We start from the raw sequence: 24,074 nt of genomic DNA, 5'->3' as shown, positions 1-24,074 counted from the left end.
TGTCTTAAACCCCTTTTACCTTTAAAAAACCCGTGAACATTCCCATTTACGCAAACCGAATAGGAGGCGGTAGAAACACATAGCATAATCCAGTCTACCATGATACCATTAAAACCAAACCCAAGCAACACCGTTTTAAGAAAACTCCACTCTACCGTATCGTAAGCTTTTTGGATATCAACCTTAAAAGCACACCTCGGAGGACCAAAATCTCGATGATAGTTATGCATTAATTCCTGTGTAAGAAGAATATTATCTGAAATTTTCCGACCAGGAATAAAAGCTGATTGGTTAATGCTAACAATCTCACTCAAACAACCCTTCAATCGATCCGCCAACAACTTACTGATGCACTTAAAAATAACATTACAGCATGAAATAGGGCGATAATCAGTAACACATGAAGGAGTCGACATCTTAGGCACCAAAACAACTAACGTGTGATTAAGTTGTTGAAGCAGGTTGCCGGTATTAAAAAATCAAGAATAGCGTTCGAAACATCACCTCCCACAATATGCCAAGTACTCTTAAAAAACGCAGCCGTATAACCATCCGGCCCCGGAGCTTTATCATTCCCAATAGAAAACATAGCTGCCTTTATTTCCTCCAAAGTAACCGGGCGAACCATATGATTAGCACTATCCGGATTCAACATATTTGAAAATAGATCAGGAGAAGGAACTAGAGAAACATGGCCCTGACAACCCAGAAACCGTTCATAATGGTTAACAAACGCCTCCGCCACCTTGTCACCCTAAAAAACGTGACCATTCGAATCAGAAATAATCTCAATACGGTTAATGTGATTTCTACACTTTAGGGACGTGTGAAAGTAGGCCGTATTAGCATCACCCGCACGAAGCCAATCTACTTTAGACTTCTGCTTTAGGAACCTCTCCTCATCAAGCGACGCCTCCTGAAAGTCACGAAGCACCGAAGCCTCTTGAGAACGTAACGACTCATTTACCGGGTCCCTGTCTATAGCACGCTGGATATCCTCAAGCTTGCCTCTAGCATTCACAACCTTTTCATGTAGGTTCCCTTGCTTAAATAAAAGAGCACGAAGAGAAGACTTCATAAGAGACAGTTTCTTAACGACTCGGAACTGGTGAACCCCCTCCACGTTGATATTCCACTTCGCCATAACAATATCTAAAAATCCCGGTTTGTGCACCAAAAAGATTGCAAAATTGAAAGGTCTCGGTTTGGGCTTCTCAGCCGAGAACAATTTCAAAACACACGGACAATGGTCCGAAACTCCATAAGGCTTAAATTCAGCAACCGATTGGGGAAAAGAAGTAACGAAAGGAACATTACCCATAATTCTATCAATCTTCTTTAGTAACCCGACACCCTTTTTAGGTTTTTGAGTCCATGTGTATTGAAAACCTGTTCGCTTAATATCAAAAACCTCAATATCTTCAACACAGTTACTGAAATCACGCATACCAGGAGAGATAGAGGAGCTACCAATCGACCTATCTTCAAGATTGAGTGCAGAATTGAAGTCTCCCATTATGACCCATGGTTTGTCATGAATGAAAGCCTTGTGCACACGAAGATTCTGCCAAAGTTCTCGACGGTGAACATAATAATTTGCTGCATAAACCAGCGAACAGAAAAAAATTCTCTTACTGTCTTTACAATTAATTTGGGCGTGTAAAACTTGAGCCGACTGAGCAAGAACCATAACATCCACCTCCACCGGATCCCAACCCAATATAATACGAGCACCCTTATTACAACAACTCCCATTAGAAGTCCAGTCCCACCTTCTAAAGACAACATTACAGACTTTACGAAGATTATCCATGTCGACATGAGATTCTAAAATAGCACACAAACTAAGCTTATTGTTTTTAACAACCTGACGAACCTCATTCTGTTTAAGAGGCCGGTTCAAGCCTCGAACATTCCAAACAGCCAGACTAATCATTTAAAACCTTGGGAGAAGGAGTGCTTGCCCCTTTTTTGTGAACATTACGGCCCGAGTCAGCTTTTAGAAATTCATTTGTCTCATTATACACTTCAACCACCTCCTCATCATCAGAGTTATCGAATTCATCTTCCATATCACGACCAGATCTACTAGATTCCCCCACCTCATCCCTTAGAGCATCAAAAGGGTTAGAAGACACTATATTAATCGGTTTATCAGGTTTGTTGGTACCTCCAGCCATCTTACTTCCAATTGGCCTATATTCAAACTTTGGTGGTTGCTTCTTGACTGGAAACCCCGCTCTTTTTGCAGTCTTTCTCTCATCAACTGTCGAGAACCCATCTTCATCAACCCTATTCTTACCCTTTCCACGATTATTCATAACCTCCTTATGTTGCTTCCCATTGTTTCCCATGTTCCCTTGCTTCATCTTAGGTCTAACTTGATTCGGACACCCTTAATCAGAATGACCAAAAACATGACAGTGGCTACACCTGTGCGGACTCCACTCATACTCGACATATAACTTCTCCTTAATGAACCCATCTCCGTTGAGATCTAGAACCGCAATGACTAAGTCTTCTTTAAAATCTTTTTCAGCAGAAATCTCAATAAGTGCCCGAGCATAGCTACTCCTCCCCCACGCATCCATACACATAGTTGTGGTAAACGAATCAAGCATTATTGGTTCCCCAATCGAAGTTGCAATAAGACTTAAGCCATCCTCCGTATAAGCAGCAATCGGTACATCATGAATCTTTACCCAGAGTTGTAATTGTTTCACTTCCTTTTTCTCAAGCTTAGTAGAAGCCGACCAAACATTTAAAAATAAAGGTTGAGAGCGGATAATCCACGGGCCAGCTTTCAGGGCATTCATCATACCCGATTCATCACCAAATTTGAAAAAGAAAAATCCATTAGCGTTCATCATGGATTTCTGGAGCCCAAACTTCTTCCAATTAATCCGAGCAAAGTATTCTACTACCGGGTAAGCCACACGGTCACCCAGAAAATAACCATATAAGGTATTAGCAAGCTTATCCTGAACCGCCCTAACCGAATCCCTTGGAAGAACGACATCACAACCATCTTGTTTCTCTATACTAGCCAGGTTTCGGAAATTTACCTTTTTAGCATTATTATTATTCAGAACCGACTCAGCGTATGACAAAGGTTTCGGAGTTACCACGTTAACCTGGTTAGCCTCCTGATTGGTCATCGCCACTTTATCAACCAAATTAGGGTTTGCATGGGAAGCTTTCATTGCCGCCGCATAGTTTCCTCCACTTGCAAGATCAGCATTCAACTCCACAGGTTTAGATATTTTGAACAAACCATCAATAACCGAACTGTTGCTGGTTGAGTACATACCCCGCCTAGGAAACCGATTGTTGCCCTCAATATTAGTCACTCGCAACCCAATCCCACGAACCGGTGGTGACTTCTCTTCCGTCCCCGGAGTGCCACCCTCCTTTAACGAACTTTGACCGTCACTTCTACCCTCCATGCACACAAATCACAAGAAAACAATAACCTCCAGTCGAACAAAAGAAAAAACCCTAATCCTGAGACCCTAGAGCCGAAAATCAATTCTTAACACATTAACCCAGAGTATCAATCTAGCTAAGTTAAACTCAGTTAACCGCGACCAATAACATCCAGATTAATAAGCCAGAATCTCAAGAACAACCTCTAAGGCGGCGATTTAAGAAAGAAACGAAAAAAAACCCTACCTTCAGATTGATTACTATTGCTAACGAGTTCGTTATAGAGATTGGATGATCAACCTCTAATCACAGACAGTTATACAAACGAATCTCAAAGAAAATTAGGCTTCATGATGCGCAAGAAATCGCCCGCTTTCTGTAGGGTTATACGCGCTCTATAGTAAATGTTTTTATATTAAACAAATTAATAATTAATAATGTAATTTATTAATTAAATGTTGTAATAATATGCTTTCACTCAAATGTGTAGCAAATGAAAATGAAGGTTTATACACGCTAGACTAAAAGGGTGGGAAAAGATGCAAATAAAAGAAGCATATAGAAGGAATTCATTTTATCCACATGGCATGTCGTTACATCACATGTTAACACCAAATGCTTAAGGTCTTGTATAATAGTAAATGTTTATATATTAAACAAACCTTGTTAATAAATGAGGTGGATTCATGTGTCTAACGTTCAAATAAAAAACCTATGCTGGCTAAAACATAAATAAATAACAGTTGATTGTAGTTAAGAAGTTGTGTTATTATAATATAACTAGTGGGTTATACCCGTGCTTTGTGGCGGGGCGACCCAATTTTTAATGGAAACGTAGCCGCAATAGTAAAAATAACGTTAATGGCATGAATTGGTTTAATATTGGTTCGGTTCATTAAGATACCGACACTTACCGGAAAAGAAACAAATAAAAGTCATGACACGACCAAAAAATACCAAGATGTGTTTACATCGATCGAAACAATAAAAATGAATATCAATTTCGGTACTAACGTTGTTCGGTCAATATTAGACCGTTCATTTTGTCACATGTATAACATCACATTCAATTTCAACTTAAAAAGAAAAACAAAAAAATAGAAAAGTAAAAAGAAAGATGAAAAAAACCACAAAGGACAAAAACATTGTACTAAGAAGTTTATAATATAATATAATATAATATAATATAATATAATATAATATAATATAATATAATATAATATAATATAATATAATATAATATAATATAATATAATATAATATAATATAATATAATATAATATAATATAATATAATATAATATAATATAATATAATATAATAATAATAATATTAATAATAATAATAATAATAATAATAATAATAATAATAATAATAATAATAATAATAATAATAATAATAATAATAATTTTTATTATGTAGTTATCCAACCCCGGGAAGAAAACGTTTTGTACACGGAAGATTGCGTGCACATATGCCAACCATTGTCAAAATAAAAGTACGTCGGCACTTTCCAGGCAATTTCTCAAACTATTGAAGCCAACAAAAATCTTTCGTTCAAACCTAACCTTGAAAGTACTTGATTGCAACATCAGAACTATGGATAAAATTATTTTATTTTATTAAACAGGATAATATTTTGATTTTGATTCTTAGAAGTTAAACCGAATATTATTATTATTAACCTATAAAGAAGCAAGTTGTATATGCATACATGTGTCGTAACATTTTGGGGAGTTTTTCAAAAAAAAAAATAGAATTTTTCTTTTTAATACTAAAGTTTTAATCTTTGACAATTTAAGTTTAAAGTTTTAATATTTGTTTTCTTTTTAACCCTAAAGTTTTAATTTCTGACAATTTAAGTTTAAAGTTTTAATCTTTGGTAATTTACCCTTTTGATTAAGAGTAAACTGCCAATTTGGTCCATGAGGTTTGGTCACTTTTGTCACTTTAGTCCAAAACTCAAACCTTTTTCATCTGGGTCCCTGTGGTTTCTGTTTTATTGCCATTTTGGTCCAAAAATGAAATCAGGTCATATTTGTCTTATAAAATCCTACAATTTTGTCATTTTTTCAAGGGCAAATCAGGTCATATTTGTCTTATAAAATATAGTATTTATTTATAAAAAAGAAATGATCATTTTGCCTCTGCGGAAAAGGACAAAATAGCAGGATTTTATAAGACAAATATGACCTGATTTCATTTTTGGACCAAAATGGCAATAAAACTGAAACCACAGGTGTCACACCCCCAAAATCCACCTGCGGAGTATCACCGCTTGGGAGCGTGACTGACCAGGATCAAGCCACCAATCATATCGAACATGTAATTAATGTCAAGTATAATAAATGTAAACAAGTCATTCAATACGATTGATGTTTCAACAAAACATAGTTTAAGTTGCGGAAGCGTAACAAAGAAAATACAATGTATGTAAATAGTTCAAGTGTTGTAAGTTTATCAAAACATCCACGATCCATGCACCACAACGACCTGCTCCTCCCTGTGCAAGCTCCATATGTACCTAATGTCCTGCAAGGCATGCAGCAGAGAGTCAACAACTAGTTGAGCGAGTTCACAGTTAACAGTTCAGTAACAGTATAGCGTGAGTAGTAGTATGTTCGTTCGTTACGTCATGTATCGTATTAGTTTCCATCGCGGCCTCCCAGGCAGGTATGCGAAGATATTAGAGGATGGTCATCCCAAGTATTCTAGACTAGGTTTATCTGTATCGCGGCCTACCAGGCAGGTGTGCGAAGATTAGTAAATTACAGTTCGCGGCCTTCCAAAGGCAGGTGTGCGAAGTCAGTCATAATATCGCGGCCAACTCTTGGCAGGTGTGCGAAGATCAGTTCAATAAGTGTTACTAGTCTAGTCGTAGTTCAATCAGCTGAGTATGTACCATAGTTCGTCAATTCTCATCACTACGTTCCAGTAGAAATAAGTACCAGTAAGTAATCAATCCCATTCCCACCCTGGGAACCCCATGCCTTGGCTGTGTGAACTCACCTTGGTTTGCTCGGTATGTTATTGCTTCTAGGGTTTATAAATCTCTAAGTCCGTATCACACGACCTAGGATGTGTTGCACATGACACGATGTAAGTGTTTGTATCAAATTAGGGTTTACACATCTTTGATATCCAAGCGATTGTGTTGTGTGTGTTTATTGTGTACATGATGACATTACAGTTGCATTCAATATCATACGATCATTCACGTAGAATCATACATCATGTAAGCAGTCAATCCTATTCACGTAATTCATGCATAGCCTCCCTGATTTCACGGTTCATTCTTACGTGTATAATAATCTAAGGGTCACCGTTAACATACTTACATATTAACATCATTTATTAAACTTTACACGTTTAACGTAGTCAGGGAATCAGGTGTCATACACAGCTTAACAGAATCAGCATAATATATCATGCAGCTACTTGTTTCAAATTGATCAATATACAATATCAGGCAGTTACACATCATCAGGTAATTACACAGCATCAGACATAGCACAACATCAGACAAGTGTGGGGGGCTTCCCCTGTTTGAAAGTCGGGTAACACATGACATAGCATACAACCTCGGACCTATAATTAACATACAAATTCGGACATGGATGGTCATGTTTTAAACTCGATCCAATAGGTAATCATTTAAACTCGGTCCATTTAGAAAGTCATTTAAACTTGGTCATTCTCAACTTAATATACTCGGACCTAATGTGATCATTAAACTCGGATATCTTAACGTATTATACTCGGAATTCACTTAACAAATAAACTCAGGCCTTGAATATACAAGAAACTCGGACAAGAGGGGTTCCAAGCTTAAACTCGGACAACATAACTCATTAAGGTCGGACCCTAATTTAACCATAAACTCGGGCAGCCTCCAAGATGTTTAAACTCGGACAAAGGTGGGGGCTTACAAACTCGGGTAGGGTATGGGGAAGCTGAAACTCGGACATGAGGCCCATTAAACTCGGACCAAGGGAGTTTGTGATAAACTCGGACAGGGGCATCATAATAAACTCGGACCATGTTGTTAATTTAAACTCAGACCCTATATTGTTCATTTAAATTCGGACCATCATGCTCATACATAACTCGGCTGAATTCTATTACTTAAACTCAGACTCCTCATTAACTAATTAAACTCGGACCAGCCCCCCCCCCCCCCTCTTGAGTACTTCGGATCAGATGTTCACTCAACACAAACTCAGACCTCAAATGTTTAATTCTAAAGTTCGGGTAGTGCATAATGATAATATTCGGACCTTACGTAACATATTAAACTCAGACTACATGATTACAATCAAAAGTCAGACAAGTTGGCATCATCATACGTGCATTTGAGCAGTTACGTTTCTACGCTAAAAACCCTAATTTCATTCAGTGCGATCATTGCAACCCATTTATCAATCACCATTCTACAGCTCTTGCATCTTATCACAAACAAATCATCACACAACTAAACACCATCACATTACAATAATCAGGATCAATTCAAAGCACACAACCATCAAATCAATGCTAGGGTTTGCAAATATTACAAGAATCAAGCATTGCTAATCATCAAACAATCAACAATTAATCACAACCAATGATTAAACACTTACCTTGATTTGATTCTAGATGGATTGATAATCAACTTGATGCCAAGAACTTGTGAATCCAAGAATGATAAGGAGGTGTTGTAGAGGGGATTAGAGGAGGTGAAAGTACGTGTTTTTGATTCTTGAGAATGATTAGTGAATGATTAGGGAGGAGATTAGGGTTTTAAGTTGTTAAAGTTTCACTATTCACACAAAACACCCTAAGGAATTATCTATCACATATCTCATGCACAAGATATACAATTTACAGTTTCACCACCACATTTAAGTATTTGTCAAATCGTTCACAAGTAATACATAACCATGCATAACCACATAATACACTTCATTGTATTTAAACGCCTACAATTCCATAGCAATTAATTGTGAAATCAATCAACTAAACAATACAAGAACGTGCAATAGATGCGAAATAGAATCTTGGGAATTCGAGTTGTCACATTATCCCCAACTTGAAAGAAATTTCGTCCCGAAATTTGGTACGCACTCACTGAGGAAGCTAGGTAGGTTATATCGTTCACTGGTTTTCCTGGGGTGTCACATCATCCCCCCGTTGATTTGGAATTTCGTCCCGAAATTCAGTAGTAGTAGCTTCAGCCTCAGTAGTGGATGCATTGATTTCGAATAACTGGGGTACTTTTCTGTCATCTGATCTTCGCGTTCCCAGGTGTACTCTGGGCCACGTCGGGAGTTCCAACGAACTCGAACAAGAGGGATTCTCTTGCGTTTGAGGACCTTAACATCCCGGTCCGTGATTTCAACTGGCTCCCCGACGAACTGCAACCGCTCGTCGATAGTGAGTTCCTTAAAAGGAACTGTGAGGGTCTCATCTGACAGGCACTCCTTCAGATTTGACACGTGAAATACATTGTGAACTGCACCGAGTTCAGCTGTTAGGTTTAGTCTGTAGGCTACTTGGCCTGTTCTTTCAGTGATTTCGAACGGTCCAACATACCGTGGATTGAATTTGCCTCGTTTACCAAATCGAATCACACCCTTCCAGGGTGAGACTTTTAATAAAACCCGGTCCCCGACCTGTAATTCCAAGGCTTGCTACGCTTGCCCGCGTAGGCTTTCTGACGGTCGCGTGCTGCCGCCATGCGTTGTCGTATCTGTGCAATCTTTTCGGTGGCGTCCACTACAATCTCTGGACCCGTAATCTGACTATCCCCCACCTCTACCCAACAGAGAGGTGACCGGCATTTACGTCCGTACAATGCCTCGAATGGAGCGGTTTGAATGCTGATATTGTAACTGTTATAGCTCTGTCGTGAATCGTGCATCCCGATCGGAGGATATGGAGATGGGCACCCCGTGCCTAGAAACAACTTCTTTAAGATGGATGTCTGCGGGAGTGGAGAACTTATCCGTTTCCTTTACAGCCTGGAAATGTGTAGACTTGGTGAGTCGATCCACGATCACCCATATAGTATCATTCCCACGCTGGGATCGAGGTAAGCCCATAACAAAATCCATGGAAATCTCTTCCCATTTCCACTGTGGTATCCTGGGTTGCTGAAGTAAGTCTGAGGGTTTCTGGTACTCTGTCTTGACTCTCGCACAAGCCAATCATTTGTAATGTGGGCCTTCATGCTAGGCCACCAATATGTAGTTCTGATGTCGTGGTACATTTTGTCCGACCCTGGATGTACCGAGTATCGAGACTTGTGTGCTTCATCCATCACAAGTTCGCGTAGATCGCCATAGGGTAGGACCCAATACATCCTGTTACATAGTAAGCGTCGTCTTCCTTTTGTTCTAACCGTTGCCTCGAGCCGCGTAAGGCTTCAGCCATGACGTTTTCTGGTTTCAATGCTTCTACCTGAGCATTTCGTATCCGTGCAGGAAGATCAGACTGAATATTAGGCTGTAGCGCTCGCACGCGCTTAGGTAGGGCGTCCTTTCGACTGAGGGCGTCGGCCACAACATTGGCCGTGCTTGGATGATAATTGATGGCGCATTCGTAGCCGTTCAGTAGTTCAACCCATTTTTGTTGACGCATGTTTAAATCCTTCTGCTTAAGGATATGCTCGAGACTCCTGTGATCGGTGTAAATCGTGCACCTGGTACCGTACAGGTAGTGTCGCCATATCTTAAGCCCGAAAACAATAGCTCCCAGATCTAAATCGTGCGTCGCGTAGTTCCGTTCATGAATCTTTAGTTGTCGCGAGCGTAAGCAATAATCTTATCCCGTTGTGTCAATACACAATCGAGACCCTGTATCGATACATCACCATAAGCCACGAAATCATCTGTGCCTTCCGGCAGTGAGAAAATAGGTGCGCTGCAAAGCTTATTCTTAAGGTACTGAAAGGCGGTCTTTTGGGAATCTCCCCAATGGTAGGTGACACCTTCCTGTGTCAGCATAGTAAGCGGCTGCGCGATCTTCGATAAGTCTTTAATGAATCGTCTGCAATACCCCGCCAAACTCAAGAATTGGCGTATCTCCGTCGGTGTGCGCGGTGCAGGCCAGTTTCTGATCGAATCTACCTTGGATGGATCAACTTGAATCCCACCCCAGTTCACCACATGGCCTAAGGAGTGGACTTCACGTAGCCAGAAGTCGCAAAATAGGGTTTGCACACCCTGTTCATAAAGTCCATAAATACGGCAGGTGCGCTCAATAATATCAAAACATCCATCATACCAAACATAAAATATAATAAGTAAAATAATTTCATAAAACCAAACACGATTAATGTTCAACCCAAACTTTGTTTGAGTAGCGTAAACAAAATAATGAAAATCCAAGATAAGTTATGAGTTCAATTAGCGTTCATTGCGTCTCCTCCTCCTAACATGAAAACTCGACCTCTTGCCTCGTTGCCATTGTTATTGTTGTTTCCCCCGTTGTTGTTGTTGTTGTTGTTCCCGTTGCCCTGATTATTGTTGCGGTTCTGGTTCTGATTCAACTGAGGACAATCGCGTTTGTAATGACCTTCTGCCCCACACTGGAAACATCCCCGGTTTCCACGCTGTGGTTGCTGCTGCTGGTTCTGTGGAGCTGGCGGTGGGAGTTGCTGGTTCTGATTTGCTGGTCGAGAGCTTCTACAATCCTTAGCCTCGTGACCCATCTTGAGGCATCTTTGACATTGTTCCCTGCGACATCTTCCGCTGTGGTGTTTGTTGCACTTGTTACACAGTGGGTGAATTCCCCGATATCCACCCTGCCCCTGACTACCAGATGATTGCTGACTCGAATTCTGGTAGTCATTTGTCTTGCGCTGCTGAGACTGAACAGAAACCGATCCCTTGCTGGAATCCCCCTCCCATTTCCGCTTGTTGTCACTGGGAGTAGCAGAAGTGGTGACAGCAGCAGTGGTAGCCTTGACACGTTTTGGCAGTTTGTTCTGATCCACTGCCTGATCTGTAATACGGTGAGCGAGGCGCTGAATAGCCTGAATGTTGTCAAGATTAGCCGATGTCACATGGCTTTGGATCTCTGGCGCCAAACCCTTGAGATACATCTCAATACGCTTGTATGGTGGGTCTACCATAGTTGGACACAGCACGGCTAGCTCGTTCGACCGTTTAGTATACGCTTCAATCTCTGATCCAACCATTTTCAAGTTGTACAGCTCGTCCTCCAACTTGTGAATATCTTCACGTGTGCAGTACTCCCTCTTGATAAGTTCCTTAAAATCATTCCAGGGTGTGGCGTTAGCAGCTGCCAACCCTAAGATCTGGACTTGGGCGTTCCACCAAGTCAACGCGATTCCTTCCAAAGTGCCAGTGGCGTACTTGACCTTGCGAGCCTCAGGGCACTCGCACATTTCGAATACTGACTCTAACTTTTCAAACCAATGGAGGAGTCCCACCGCCCCCTCGGTGCCACTGAAAGAGTTTGGACGACAGTCCATGAAGTTCTTGAACGTGCAGACAGGCTGCTGCGCGTGTTGACCTGCTTGAGCTGCTGCAACTGCCGCAGCAACTTGAGCTTGAACGAAAGCCTCTAGCTGGGCTTGTGTCATGCTAATTCTTCCAGACATGATCTAAAAAGTAATGTAAGTGAGAGTGATTCGCGAGTAGGGCGATGACAGAAAAGTGTAAGCACGTAGGTGTTCTCAAGCAATAACAAGTAGTGAGCAAAGTAATGTAAACATACTACGAGCAAAGTTCTACGCAGTTCTAGCAAGCAGGTAATAAACATGAACCTTATTACCTAGGATGTCGAGTCTTACACGTGGAGCGAAGCGTCGTCGTGGATCGCTGAGAGCACTGTTCTGGTTATAGTCTGGTTTTAATAAAAACGTTTTTCACATATTAAAACCAAGTTCTCTATAACCAATGGCTCTGATACCAATCTGTCACACCCCCAAAATCCACCTGCGGAGTATCACCGCTTGGGAGCGTGACTGACCAGGATCAAGCCACCAATCATATCGAACATGTAATTAATGTCAAGTATAATAAATGTAAACAAGTCATTCAATACGATTGATGTTTCAACAAAACATAGTTTAAGTTGCGGAAGCGTAACAAAGAAAATACAATGTATGTAAATAGTTCAAGTGTTGTAAGTTTATCAAAACATCCACGATCCATGCACCACAACGACCTGCTCCTCCCTGTGCGAGCTCCATATGTACCTAATGTCCTGCAAGGCATGCAGCAGAGAGTCAACAACTAGTTGAGCGAGTTCACAGTTAACAGTTCAGTAACAGTATAGCGTGAGTAGTAGTATGTTCGTTCGTTACGTCATGTATCGTATTAGTTTCCATCGCGGCCTCCCAGGCAGGTATGCGAAGATATTAGAGGATGGTCATCCCAAGTATTCTAGACTAGGTTTATCTGTATCGCGGCCTACCAGGCAGGTGTGCGAAGATTAGTAAATTACAGTTCGCGGCCTTCCAAAGGCAGGTGTGCGAAGTCAGTCATAATATCGCGGCCAACTCTTGGCAGGTGTGCGAAGATCAGTTCAATAAGTGTTACTAGTCTAGTCGTAGTTCAATCAGCTGAGTATGTACCATAGTTCGTCAATTCTCATCACTACGTTCCAGTAGAAATAAGTACCAGTAAGTAATCAATCCCATTCCCACCCTGGGAACCCCATGCCTTGGCTGTGTGAACTCACCTTGGTTTGCTCGGTATGTTATTGCTTCTAGGGTTTATAAATCTCTAAGTCCGTATCACACGACCTAGGATGTGTTGCACATGACACGATGTAAGTGTTTGTATCAAATTAGGGTTTACACATCTTTGATATCCAAGCGATTGTGTTGTGTGTGTTTATTGTGTACATGATGACATTACAGTTGCATTCAATATCATACGATCATTCACGTAGAATCATACATCATGTAAGCAGTCAATCCTATTCACGTAATTCATGCATAGCCTCCCTGATTTCACGGTTCATTCTTACGTGTATAATAATCTAAGGGTCACCGTTAACATACTTACATATTAACATCATTTATTAAACTTTACACGTTTAACGTAGTCAGGGAATCAGGTGTCATACACAGCTTAACAGAATCAGCATAATATATCATGCAGCTACTTGTTTCAAATTGATCAATATACAATATCAGGCAGTTACACATCATCAGGTAATTACACAGCATCAGACATAGCACAACATCAGACAAGTGTGGGGGGCTTCCCCTGTTTGAAAGTCGGGTAACACATGACATAGCATACAACCTCGGACCTATAATTAACATACAAATTCGGACATGGATGGTCATGTTTTAAACTCGATCCAATAGGTAATCATTTAAACTCGGTCCATTTAGAAAGTCATTTAAACTTGGTCATTCTCAACTTAATATACTCGGACCTAATGTGATCATTAAACTCGGATATCTTAACGTATTATACTCGGAATTCACTTAACAAATAAACTCAGGCCTTGAATATACAAGAAACTCGGACAAGAGGGGTTCCAAGCTTAAACTCGGACAACATAACTCATTAAGGTCGGACCCTAATTTAACCATAAACTCGGGCAGCCTCCAAGATGTTTAAACTCGGACAAAGGTGGGGGCTTACAAACTCGGGTAGGGTATGGGGAAGCTGAAACTCGGACATGAGGCCCATTAAACTCGGACCAAGGGAGTTTGTGATAAACTCGGACAGGGGCATCATAATAAACTCGGACCATGTTGTTAATTTAAACTCAGACCCTATATTGTTCATTTAAATTCGGACCATCATGCTCATACATAACTCGGCTGAATTCTATTACTTAAACTCAGACTCCTCATTAACTAATTAAACTCGGACCAGCCCCCCCCCTCTTGAGTACTTCGGATCAGATGTTCACTCAACACAAACTCAGACCTCAAATGTTTAATTCTAAAGTTCGGGTAGTGCATAATGATAATATTCGGACCTTACGTAACATATTAAACTCAGACTACATGATTACAATCAAAAGTCAGACAAGTTGGCATCATCATACGTGCATTTGAGCAGTTACGTTTCTACGCTAAAAACCCTAATTTCATTCAGTGCGATCATTGCAACCCATTTATCAATCACCATTCTACAGCTCTTGCATCTTATCACAAACAAATCATCACACAACTAAACACCATCACATTACAATAATCAGGATCAATTCAAAGCACACAACCATCAAATCAATGCTAGGGTTTGCAAATATTACAAGAATCAAGCATTGCTAATCATCAAACAATCAACAATTAATCACAACCAATGATTAAACACTTACCTTGATTTGATTCTAGATGGATTGATAATCAACTTGATGCCAAGAACTTGTGAATCCAAGAATGATAAGGAGGTGTTGTAGAGGGGATTAGAGGAGGTGAAAGTACGTGTTTTTGATTCTTGAGAATGATTAGTGAATGATTAGGGAGGAGATTAGGGTTTTAAGTTGTTAAAGTTTCACTATTCACACAAAACACCCTAAGGAATTATCTATCACATATCTCATGCACAAGATATACAATTTACAGTTTCACCACCACATTTAAGTATTTGTCAAATCGTTCACAAGTAATACATAACCATGCATAACCACATAATACACTTCATTGTATTTAAACGCCTACAATTCCATAGCAATTAATTGTGAAATCAATCAACTAAACAATACAAGAACGTGCAATAGATGCGAAATAGAATCTTGGGAATTCGAGTTGTCACAACAGGGACCCAGATGCAAAAAGTTTAAGTTTTGGACTAAAGTGGCAAAAGTGACCAAACAACAGGGACCAAAATGGCAGTTTACTCTTTGATTAATTTTATTTTTCACTTCTAATTCAAAAGTTTTCATCTTATACAATTTAACTCCATTGATTAATTTGATTTTTCACTTCTAATTCAAAAGTTTTCATCTTTTGCAATTTAACCAGTTTGATTTTTTACTTATGTGTGGTAATCCTGGCTTTGGGGTTTTTTCAAACAAAAAATGGTTATGCATATGATTGTTGTAACCTTGGCTTTGTGGGTTTTTCAAAAAAAAAAATGATTTTTTTACTTTTCACCCAAAATTATTTCATAAATTACTTTTAACCCAAAACTAATTGTTTTTTTTCTTTTAACACAAAACTTTTTGTCTTTTGCAATCTATCCTCACAACTTTTTTTTTTACTTTCAGCTTTGGTCCTTTATAGTTTTCGTTTTCCGCAAATTTTTCGCTTTATGCTTCGTTCTAAATTTTGTGACTTAACACATCGCAACGTGCGTCTTTGGTTTAACGTTTTTACGTTTCGTTCTAAATTTTACAAGTTACCACGACGCAACGTGCGTGTGTGGGTGAACGTTTTTACATCGTCTATTTTTTTCCTGTTTGACAGGTTCAACATAACGTGCGCGTCTTAAATCGATTTAGTTATAACTAAAGAATCTCTGCCGCATTGCGACGGGTCGTAATTCTAGTTTGATTTCATTTAATAACTTTGAACCACTTAAAACTAGTATGGAAGAAATTCATCAATGATTCATAATTCACACTAGTTGTAGGACCCGTGTGACCACACAGGTAGGTTTAATAACCATCGAAATAGATTATAATACATCATTTAAATTGTTTATGTTTAATTACATATCTTTATAAAACAATTTTAAAGACAATATGTGTTAGGACATAAAAATTTTATTATTGTGTTACGAAAATATTATTAGTTCATGTTTGATATAGAAATTAGCTAACTAATTGATAATATGTTTTCTAAAATGAAAGCATAACCTAATTTTATGTTGTCTAATAATTAAAACATGACCTAATTTAAATACCCAAATGTTATTGAACAATTCAATAAAGCCCTTATATTTGATTCAATTAACCTTTATAATGGGTTAGACTTTGAAGGCCCATTAAAACCCTTATACCAAATACGGCCCCAAATTCTAATCACTCATCTACCGCTCCATCTCCATCTCCATTCTTCAAAGGGCGGAAGCAATGTACCTTCAACCCATAACATAGTAGCTACAGTCAAAGCTTGGGTCAAACAATCGTACTCATTTGCCTCGATCAAAGTCCTTGCTAGTGAAGGTTCCAAAGGAAGCTCTATCACAAAAAAAAAAAAAAAACAAAAAAACAAAAAAAAAAACATTAAACACGTTAGTAATGAAGGCATTTTATCATGTGATAGGCCTAAATGATGTTATTAGTTATAAAATGCAATACCTGACATAGTTTTTCCTATTCTCGTGATGGTGCCATTTTCATTTATAGCATCAATCAGAAACAATTGTTTAAGAGCATCTATAAAGAATAAACTTCAACAAAAGTCATTAGGGTCATCCTATTAGTTAGTGGAAAAACTTGACATTTTAAGTGTGTAAGTGGGCAGTCAGAGAAAAATTTGGACACCTTTTCACCATCAAGTGTAGCCGAAGTGATCAACACTTTCAAATTGGAGGCACGCAGTCTAATCAACCGCTTCATCAACCCCATTAATATATCCCTACAAACAAATACAATCGTGGATTAGATCCGTATATAAGTCCTTGAACTTTATTTTTGCCTGATGAAGCCCCTTAACTTACAAAAACTCAATGAAAAAGGTCATCATATAAAGTTTAGAAACTTGATCATGCAAAAAAGGACATATTTGTAAATCAGATGACTTCTTCTTTGACTGCTTAAATGTTAATGAATTTTATAGTGTTAAGGTCCAAGAACTTATCTTTGACTGCTTAAATGTTAATGAATTTTATAGCGTTATTTATACTGAAAATTTCCGAAAAATTGTTTTTTTAGTGTAAAATATAGGATATTTTTAAAAGTTCGCCCCCACTGATTTGCATTTTTAGAGTCCGGCACTCCGGCCTCTACCGAGTTTCCATTCAAGCTCTGCCATTGATTTTCTGCTTTTACTCTACATCTAAACAATACGATAAAACTTCCACCAAGATAATAACCTAGCATGACATCATAAAGCTTATATAACTCATTCTAGGTTACGGAATACAACACGAGATCTTACGTCTTTAGACTCCTTTCATGAGCTTCATCTAGTATAATCAACGAATACTGTTTAAGCTCCGGGTCGGAAAGACTTTCGCGAAGGAGTACTCCATCAGTAAGATACCTGTGTAGCAATTTTATATTAGAAATCATTATAACTTGAAAGAAGTCAAAGTTCTACTAAGGAGAACCATTAGCATTTTATATTAGAAATCATTTTGTATTTAGAAATGAATGAAAACTCTTAAGGAGAACCAGCCATGACTTTTGTCTCTAAACAACAAACCCTAGAAACACTTTATAGACATGAATCAGAATACATCCTCATAAAATCGCCAAAGCAAAATCATATGTGAAAAAACAAAGAATTGTAACTTCCCAAGATCATCAGCTCTTTAAGAGGAGAAGATGATTTCAACGGTTGCTGTTGGTGTCATCAGTGGAGAAGATCAGGATGACCACTCTTTCGTTTTGATCTCAAAACCTACTAAAAACACAAATAACACATGATCTTGGTAAATTCAAACAATCAAAGCATCAAAAAACAAAGTCTCAGTAAATTCAAACTTCTAAACTTAAAATAAAATGATATATGATGTTCTATATATTAAAAAAAGGGAGTTGGGTGACTGACTTTCAACCCGTTCAGCCCATTTGACCCATGACATCCTTCATTCAGTCCCATCGATGCCATCCAACACCACTGTCCATCGTCCCATACACCGACCCATACCTACATATGTAACACAATAATCAACAAACTTCATTAATATATAATAAAAATAATGCCTTGGCTTCTTTTTATGTTAGAGAAAATAAAAGAAAATGAAAAGGAAGTTAGCTAATATTTGACAGAATGACTCTTTTGAATAACTCCGTCGTTCAGTATTGTTCCGTAGTTGGATTAGGATTGCAATTCACATAGCTCTTTTCCGAGCGGATTGATTAGGCTTCCAAAAATAAAGCCAATTAATTACCAATAACGACAATAAGTAAATTTTTCATATTAGTGGCTTAACAAACAATATCAGTATATGATTAACAATTTTTTTCATTCAGCATTGCAAAAAAAAAAAAAAAAAAAAAATAGATGCTTAGACTGTTATATGGCTCTATTATCAACCAAAGAGAGGTTATTTTCGTTTTAAAGATTATCCACGGAGCAAGCTCGTCACCATCTAATCCAATCAAATCCTGATATATTTAAAATTAACGCAACTTACATAACTATAAAATAAAATATATGTTCATAGAGTCAACTTACAGCATAAAAAAGCGAGACTTTAAATTCTTCATTTGGCCTACTTAAAGGAAGCAGTTCAGTGGCGATTCCAAGGTCTTGTGCATCCTGCAACAGTTGAAAATAAGAAGTTTCATTTAGTAAATTAAGTTTCTTGTTCATATGAAAATTTTAAAATATTATAAAAAGTGGAGAATTGTGACCTTAAATGGCTCATTATCACTTCTAAAACAGTGTTATGTTGCACACAACCACTCACCAACAAAATTTCGAAAAATATAAGTAAAAACATACGTGACAATATAGAAGCTTGCATAATCGTTACAAATACCGCTTAATTTATTCTGGATACTTGTTTCCAAGCTAGAACCAGCATCTTGGGGAAGCATTTAGAACTAGCAAATGCATCTGGTCGACGCATATTTGGGTCTTTAGGTGGCCGCGATTCCTGTAAATTATAAACAACTCAAAACATTTAGAGCTCGATACTTGATTTGACTTCAACGCAAAGGAGTGAGATACTTACTTTGCGAAAAGGGAAGTCATCCGCCTCGAGCATGTGTACAATTTGGCTCATTTTTGGACGCTTACTTGCATCCATATCTATACACCGAAGGCACACTAATAAGACTCGTTTTAAAGCTCTTGAAGAAGGTCGTTCATTGATCTTTGGGTCTAGTAACTCCTCACCAAGTCGACTTGCTACCATTCCTATAAACCAGTCAACCAGGTTCATCTAAAAATAACAAAAAAATGAAGAAAAATACTGGGGTAAAAGAAGGTAAATTTGTTAAATTACCTCTCCAGGTGGTCTGGAGTAATCAACCGGACTCCTTCCGGTAACAAATGCTTCAATGTTCTTAAAGATCCGATTGTAATACCTTCGCCTTCACCTGCGGGGGCATAAGCTGAGCGCCTTGAACGTGATTGTTGTTGCGGTGTTGGCTGATAAAACAAAAAAGCCAAACTCATTAGGAACAACTGAATTTTGTTTATGTTTCAAAATGATCGTTTTTCAATTATTTCGACAATCATATGACCATGATTAAAGTCCTTTACAGAGTATCGGTTTGTTAACCGTTTAAATACATTACTTTTATATAAATGGGCAAAGAAGAAGGTATCAAATACCTGTAATTTCGGGCGGAGGGCTTCTAACGGTCCTTTGGCCTTCTATCCTTGCTGATACACAAAATAATAACAATGTTTAGCTTCCATAAATGCACTTATAGAATCTTAATCTCTATAAACCATGGAAAAACACGATGTTTATAGTGTTGATTAGGATCTTATTATGAAATTATTAATCTTCAAGATCTATAAACCCTTGAAGGCCACTTGCTCAACGCAAGTTTCGTTTGATCTCATCCCATTGATTACCAGAGTATTGATGGTTCTCACGGTTATAAAATTAAAAAAAAAGTTCGATTAGTTACCTTTCCAAGTGCCCAATCAGCGGAATCAAAGAAAGCCCAGTCATGGTCCTGTGCAAGATCGACCAAGAAAGTTGTCAAAACTTAAAATTTATAACCCATTTTTCTTCCCAACACAAGCAAACGAAAAAAAAGCACTTTTTACCTTCGAGATTACGGGTTTTTCTTCGGTAACAACCCTCCATACTTTTTCTTGATTACTGCTTCCTACATAACACATCAAGAACGTATAACATCGTTTGTTTTCTGATCTATAAAAAAGAACTAAAATATAATGTTCTGAGTATATATATATATATATATATATATATATATATATATATATATATATATATATATATATATACTACCTCTTGCTCCTTTGAGGGCATGGGGTTGCCATCATTTGTTGCATACATTTGCTACTTACTATGTTTGACTAAAACCTATAAAAAACACAAGCATTTAGCAACTATTAATACCCAAAAAACATTTGAAACATGAAAGAATCGTTGATCCCATGCTCAATTGCTTATAACAATCATCGGTTTCAATTGCTTATGGGGAATTAAAAAAAAGTTCGATTAGTTACCTTTACAAGTGCCCAATCAGCGGAATCAAAGAAAGCCCGGTCATGGTCCTGTGCAAGATCGACCAAGAAAGATGTCAAAACCTAAAATTTATAACCCGTTTTTCTTCCCAACACAAGCAAACGAAAAAAAGCACTTTTCACCTTCGAGATTAACGGGTTTTTCATTGGTAACAACCCTCCATACTTTTTCTTGATTACTGCTTCCTACATAACACATCAAGAACGTATTACATCGTTTGTTTTCTGATCTATAAAAAAGAACTAAAATATAATGTTCTGAGTATATATATACTACCTCTTGCTCCTTTGAGGGCATGGGGTTGCCATCATTTGTTTCAGACATTTGCTGCTTACTATGTTTGACTAAAACCTATAAAAAACACAAGCATTTAGCAACTATTAATACCCAAAAAAACATTTGAAACATGAAAGAATCGTTGATCCCATGCTCAGTTTCTTATAACAATCATCGGTTTCAAAACTCGATAACCAATTATATAAAAATGAAGATCCATCTCAGATTCTTTCGATCAAACTGATTTTACCATGAACCCAGATCCCCAATGCTAATATCTAGGGTTTCTAATCTACACAAAGTCATTTTCAAGAATAAAAGCAAGATCTAGATATAACCCATAATTTTTGCGAAATAAAATCAAACACCCACAAAAAAAATGGTGTAGATTTGGTAACCCTCTGGAACAGCTAATACAACCACAAACATTTTCCAAAAAATATTAACGGTAAAATAACACAGATTTCACATTTAAATATCTATAAATCTTCATAAATAACTAACAAACATACTTCATATTCAATTTCAATGTGTCTTTACCTTCTTCTGCAAGTGCAAGTGGAACCATTGCAGGTGCAAATAATGAACCAAATACAGTGTGCATCAAAAGACCTCTTCTTTGAACTTTTAGAGATCCATCTTCAACATTTAAGCTGAAATAATTTAAAAAATGTAAAAAAGAAATGCAAACTTCATTGTGGCTTTTGATCGAACACTTGGGACTCAAAAAAAGGGGGACATTTTGCTTCTCAATTTTTATGGTCTATTTGAATAAACTAAATACTCCATAGAAAGGAATTAAACAGTGAAAATTACCATAAATCTTGATGTTGTTGATGGGTCTTGCAAAAGATGAGATTTTGATGATGGGGTTTCTTGGATCCTGAAGAAATCAAGTCAAAAATATGGGGAATTAGGCATGATATTAAGTATAGATAATAGTGTCTGTGTAAATATACCTGTAATGTGAGGAACAACAGGTGAAGATGGAATATTGTGAAGATGAGAATGTAGAGATGAAAGAGGCGCCATTGCTGATGAGACTGAGCTCAAAGTTTAGCAAGAGAATGACGGAAGAGAGAGAAAATCCGGTTGAGATTTGGGGGAATTAGGGCGATTGTGAGCATGATGGAAGAGAAATTGGTTTTAGAAAGAGAATGATGGAAGAGAGAGAAAATCTTTATCTGAGATGTGTTTAAAAGGGGCTTTCAAATTTGAAATGTTTTAAATTGTCCCGCCTAAAAATACCATTAATTAATTCTAATAAAAATCAGATTTATAGATTATTTATAAATTTATAAATTGGAATTATGACATCATCATTGACATGTGGCATAGCTTAGGAGTTGACACATAGACAGATTTACATCAGCTCATCTTCTCTTATTATAGATAGTATAGATTGTTTATTATTGTTAAAAAAAATATTAAAAATGCTATCCAAGAGCTACGAGAAACTCTTTAAATTTAATAACTTTGAACCACTTAAAACTACTATGGAAGAAATTCATCAATGATTCATAATTCACATTGTTTATTATTTTAAAAAAAAAATATTAAAAATGCTATCCAAGAGCTACGAGAAACTCTTTAAATATGAATTTCACTAGCTTTTACTATTGAACTAGGACGATAACCCACGCTTCGCAGCGGGTTTTCTATCGGTATCAATTTAGTCAGTATGATGTCGACACTTTATGTAACAACCGAAAGAGGAATTTGATTGGTATTATTATGCCTTATTATGGTACCGATACTCACTATAGCAATCGAAAAAAGAAACCCAAAAATAAAGTCCTAATATGTCCAAAATAATATCGGCACATATTCTACATTGATCGGAAAACCATTAAATGAATGTTGGTTTCGATAATATCGATGCTAAATGTTATTCGGTCAGAATTAATACGGTTTGTCAGAAAAGATAAAACAAAAAAAAAGTCGTGCCATAACAAAAACGATATCTACACATAAAAAATAAATTACGTCTAGTAGGGTTTAACCCGCGCTACACCACAGAAAGAACGTATGATGAAAAGGGTTAAGATGTTATTGATTTAATAACATTTGGTTAAAAAATAACAAATTAGGAATAAGAGAAAATCAAATAAAAGTTCCCAAAAAAAGAAGGAATAAATAACAAAAATATTATTGAGGAAGAGGAGATAAAATAAAAGAAAAATATTACATAATTTTCTCTATCTTTTTATTGGGTAGTAGCCTAGGGTAAAAAAAAAAAACAAAAGAAACAAAATCTTGCAATGATAGGATTCGAACCCAGATAACCACAATGTATGTATGCGGGTTAAACAACTGATCTATGCTAATTATGTGAAATGTGAGGTGTAATAATAATTATATTCTATTACATAAAGCGAAAATAAAAAAAATGGGGCAAAATCGTAATTTTAAACTGAGGGCAAAATTGTAATTTTTCACTGGGGGCAAAAGCATAATTTTATTTTGAGCCGGAGGTAAAAACGTAATTTTAAACTGATGGCAAAATCGTTGTTTTAAAGCGGAGGCAAAATCGTAAATTGGTTTGGCCCAAATTTCATAACTACACATAAAGCGAAAATAAAAAACAAAAGGGCAAAAACGTAATTTTAAACTGAGGGAAAAATTGTAATTTTTCACTGCGGGCAAAAGCATAATTTTATTTTGAACTGGAGGTAAAAACGTAATTTTAAAATGGTGGCAAAATCGTAATTTTAAAGCGGGGGCAAAATCGTAAATTGGATTGGCCCAAATTTCATAGCCAAGGGGCATATAGTTGTAATTGTAGTTCCAATCTTTAAAATATTATATATGCACTGTTCACGAAACTTTGAAAATGTTATAGAGTTAATATCGTAACCAAACCATAGAAAATAAACCGAGTCAAACCAAACCGTTACTTACGATTTGATTCGGTTCCAGTTTGATTTCACGGTTTAGGTTTTAATGAACCTTTATATAAAATGCATAATATATATAATAAAGAAACCTATCTAAGGTATGGCAAAATTTTATAAACATAAGCTAGTTGCTACAAAAAATGAGAAAAATTAATAAGTGATCATCACTCTATCACACCACACTTAATCATCAATTGACATCACATTCC

General features: G+C 37.3%; 1 protein-coding gene and 1 long non-coding RNA gene across 2 annotated transcripts; both read right to left on the bottom strand.

Annotated features, from left to right (window-relative positions):
- Window positions 1–16,218: 16,218 nt before the first annotated feature.
- On the bottom strand, window positions 16,219–20,998 carry LOC110868506. The gene is made up of 15 exons (XR_002552508.2): window positions 20,969–20,998; window positions 20,815–20,877; window positions 20,674–20,721; window positions 20,248–20,309; window positions 20,106–20,153; window positions 19,801–19,851; window positions 19,469–19,614; window positions 19,196–19,380; window positions 19,001–19,117; window positions 18,694–18,777; window positions 18,064–18,162; window positions 17,449–17,916; window positions 16,833–16,926; window positions 16,647–16,724; window positions 16,219–16,526 (listed from the first exon to the last, which is right to left on the bottom strand). It is a non-coding gene; the product is annotated as an uncharacterized LOC110868506 (long non-coding RNA).
- Window positions 20,999–21,328: 330 nt separating this feature from the next.
- On the bottom strand, window positions 21,329–22,148 carry LOC118491529. Its single transcript, XM_035989380.1, has 4 exons — window positions 21,928–22,148; window positions 21,785–21,851; window positions 21,509–21,621; window positions 21,329–21,378 (listed from the first exon to the last, which is right to left on the bottom strand). The coding sequence occupies exons 1-4, from the start codon at window positions 21,998–22,000 to the stop codon at window positions 21,329–21,331; spliced, it is 303 nt and encodes a 100-aa protein (XP_035845273.1). The 5' UTR covers window positions 22,001–22,148.
- Between the last annotated feature and the right edge of the window lie 1,926 nt (window positions 22,149–24,074).

This window comes from Helianthus annuus, chromosome 4 (genome assembly GCF_002127325.2).
Source record: "Helianthus annuus cultivar XRQ/B chromosome 4, HanXRQr2.0-SUNRISE, whole genome shotgun sequence".
Taxonomy (NCBI): domain Eukaryota; kingdom Viridiplantae; phylum Streptophyta; class Magnoliopsida; order Asterales; family Asteraceae; genus Helianthus; species Helianthus annuus.
The sequence above is the reverse complement of the archived record's forward strand: the minus strand, read 5'-3'. Positions and strand labels throughout refer to the sequence as shown.

Excerpts from the sequence above, each read along its gene's own strand:
- LOC118491529 (XM_035989380.1), bottom strand. The coding sequence starts at position 22,000 with ATGGCGCCTCTTTCATCTCTACATTCTCATCTTCACAATATTCCATCT. Across the intron at positions 21,622-21,784 it reads CAACAACATCAAGATTTATG|CTTAAATGTTGAAGATGGAT; the intron begins GTAATTTTCACT and ends AAATTATTTCAG. Across the intron at positions 21,379-21,508 it reads ACTTGCACTTGCAGAAGAAG|CTGTTCCAGAGGGTTACCAA; the intron begins GTAAAGACACAT and ends TGGTTGTATTAG.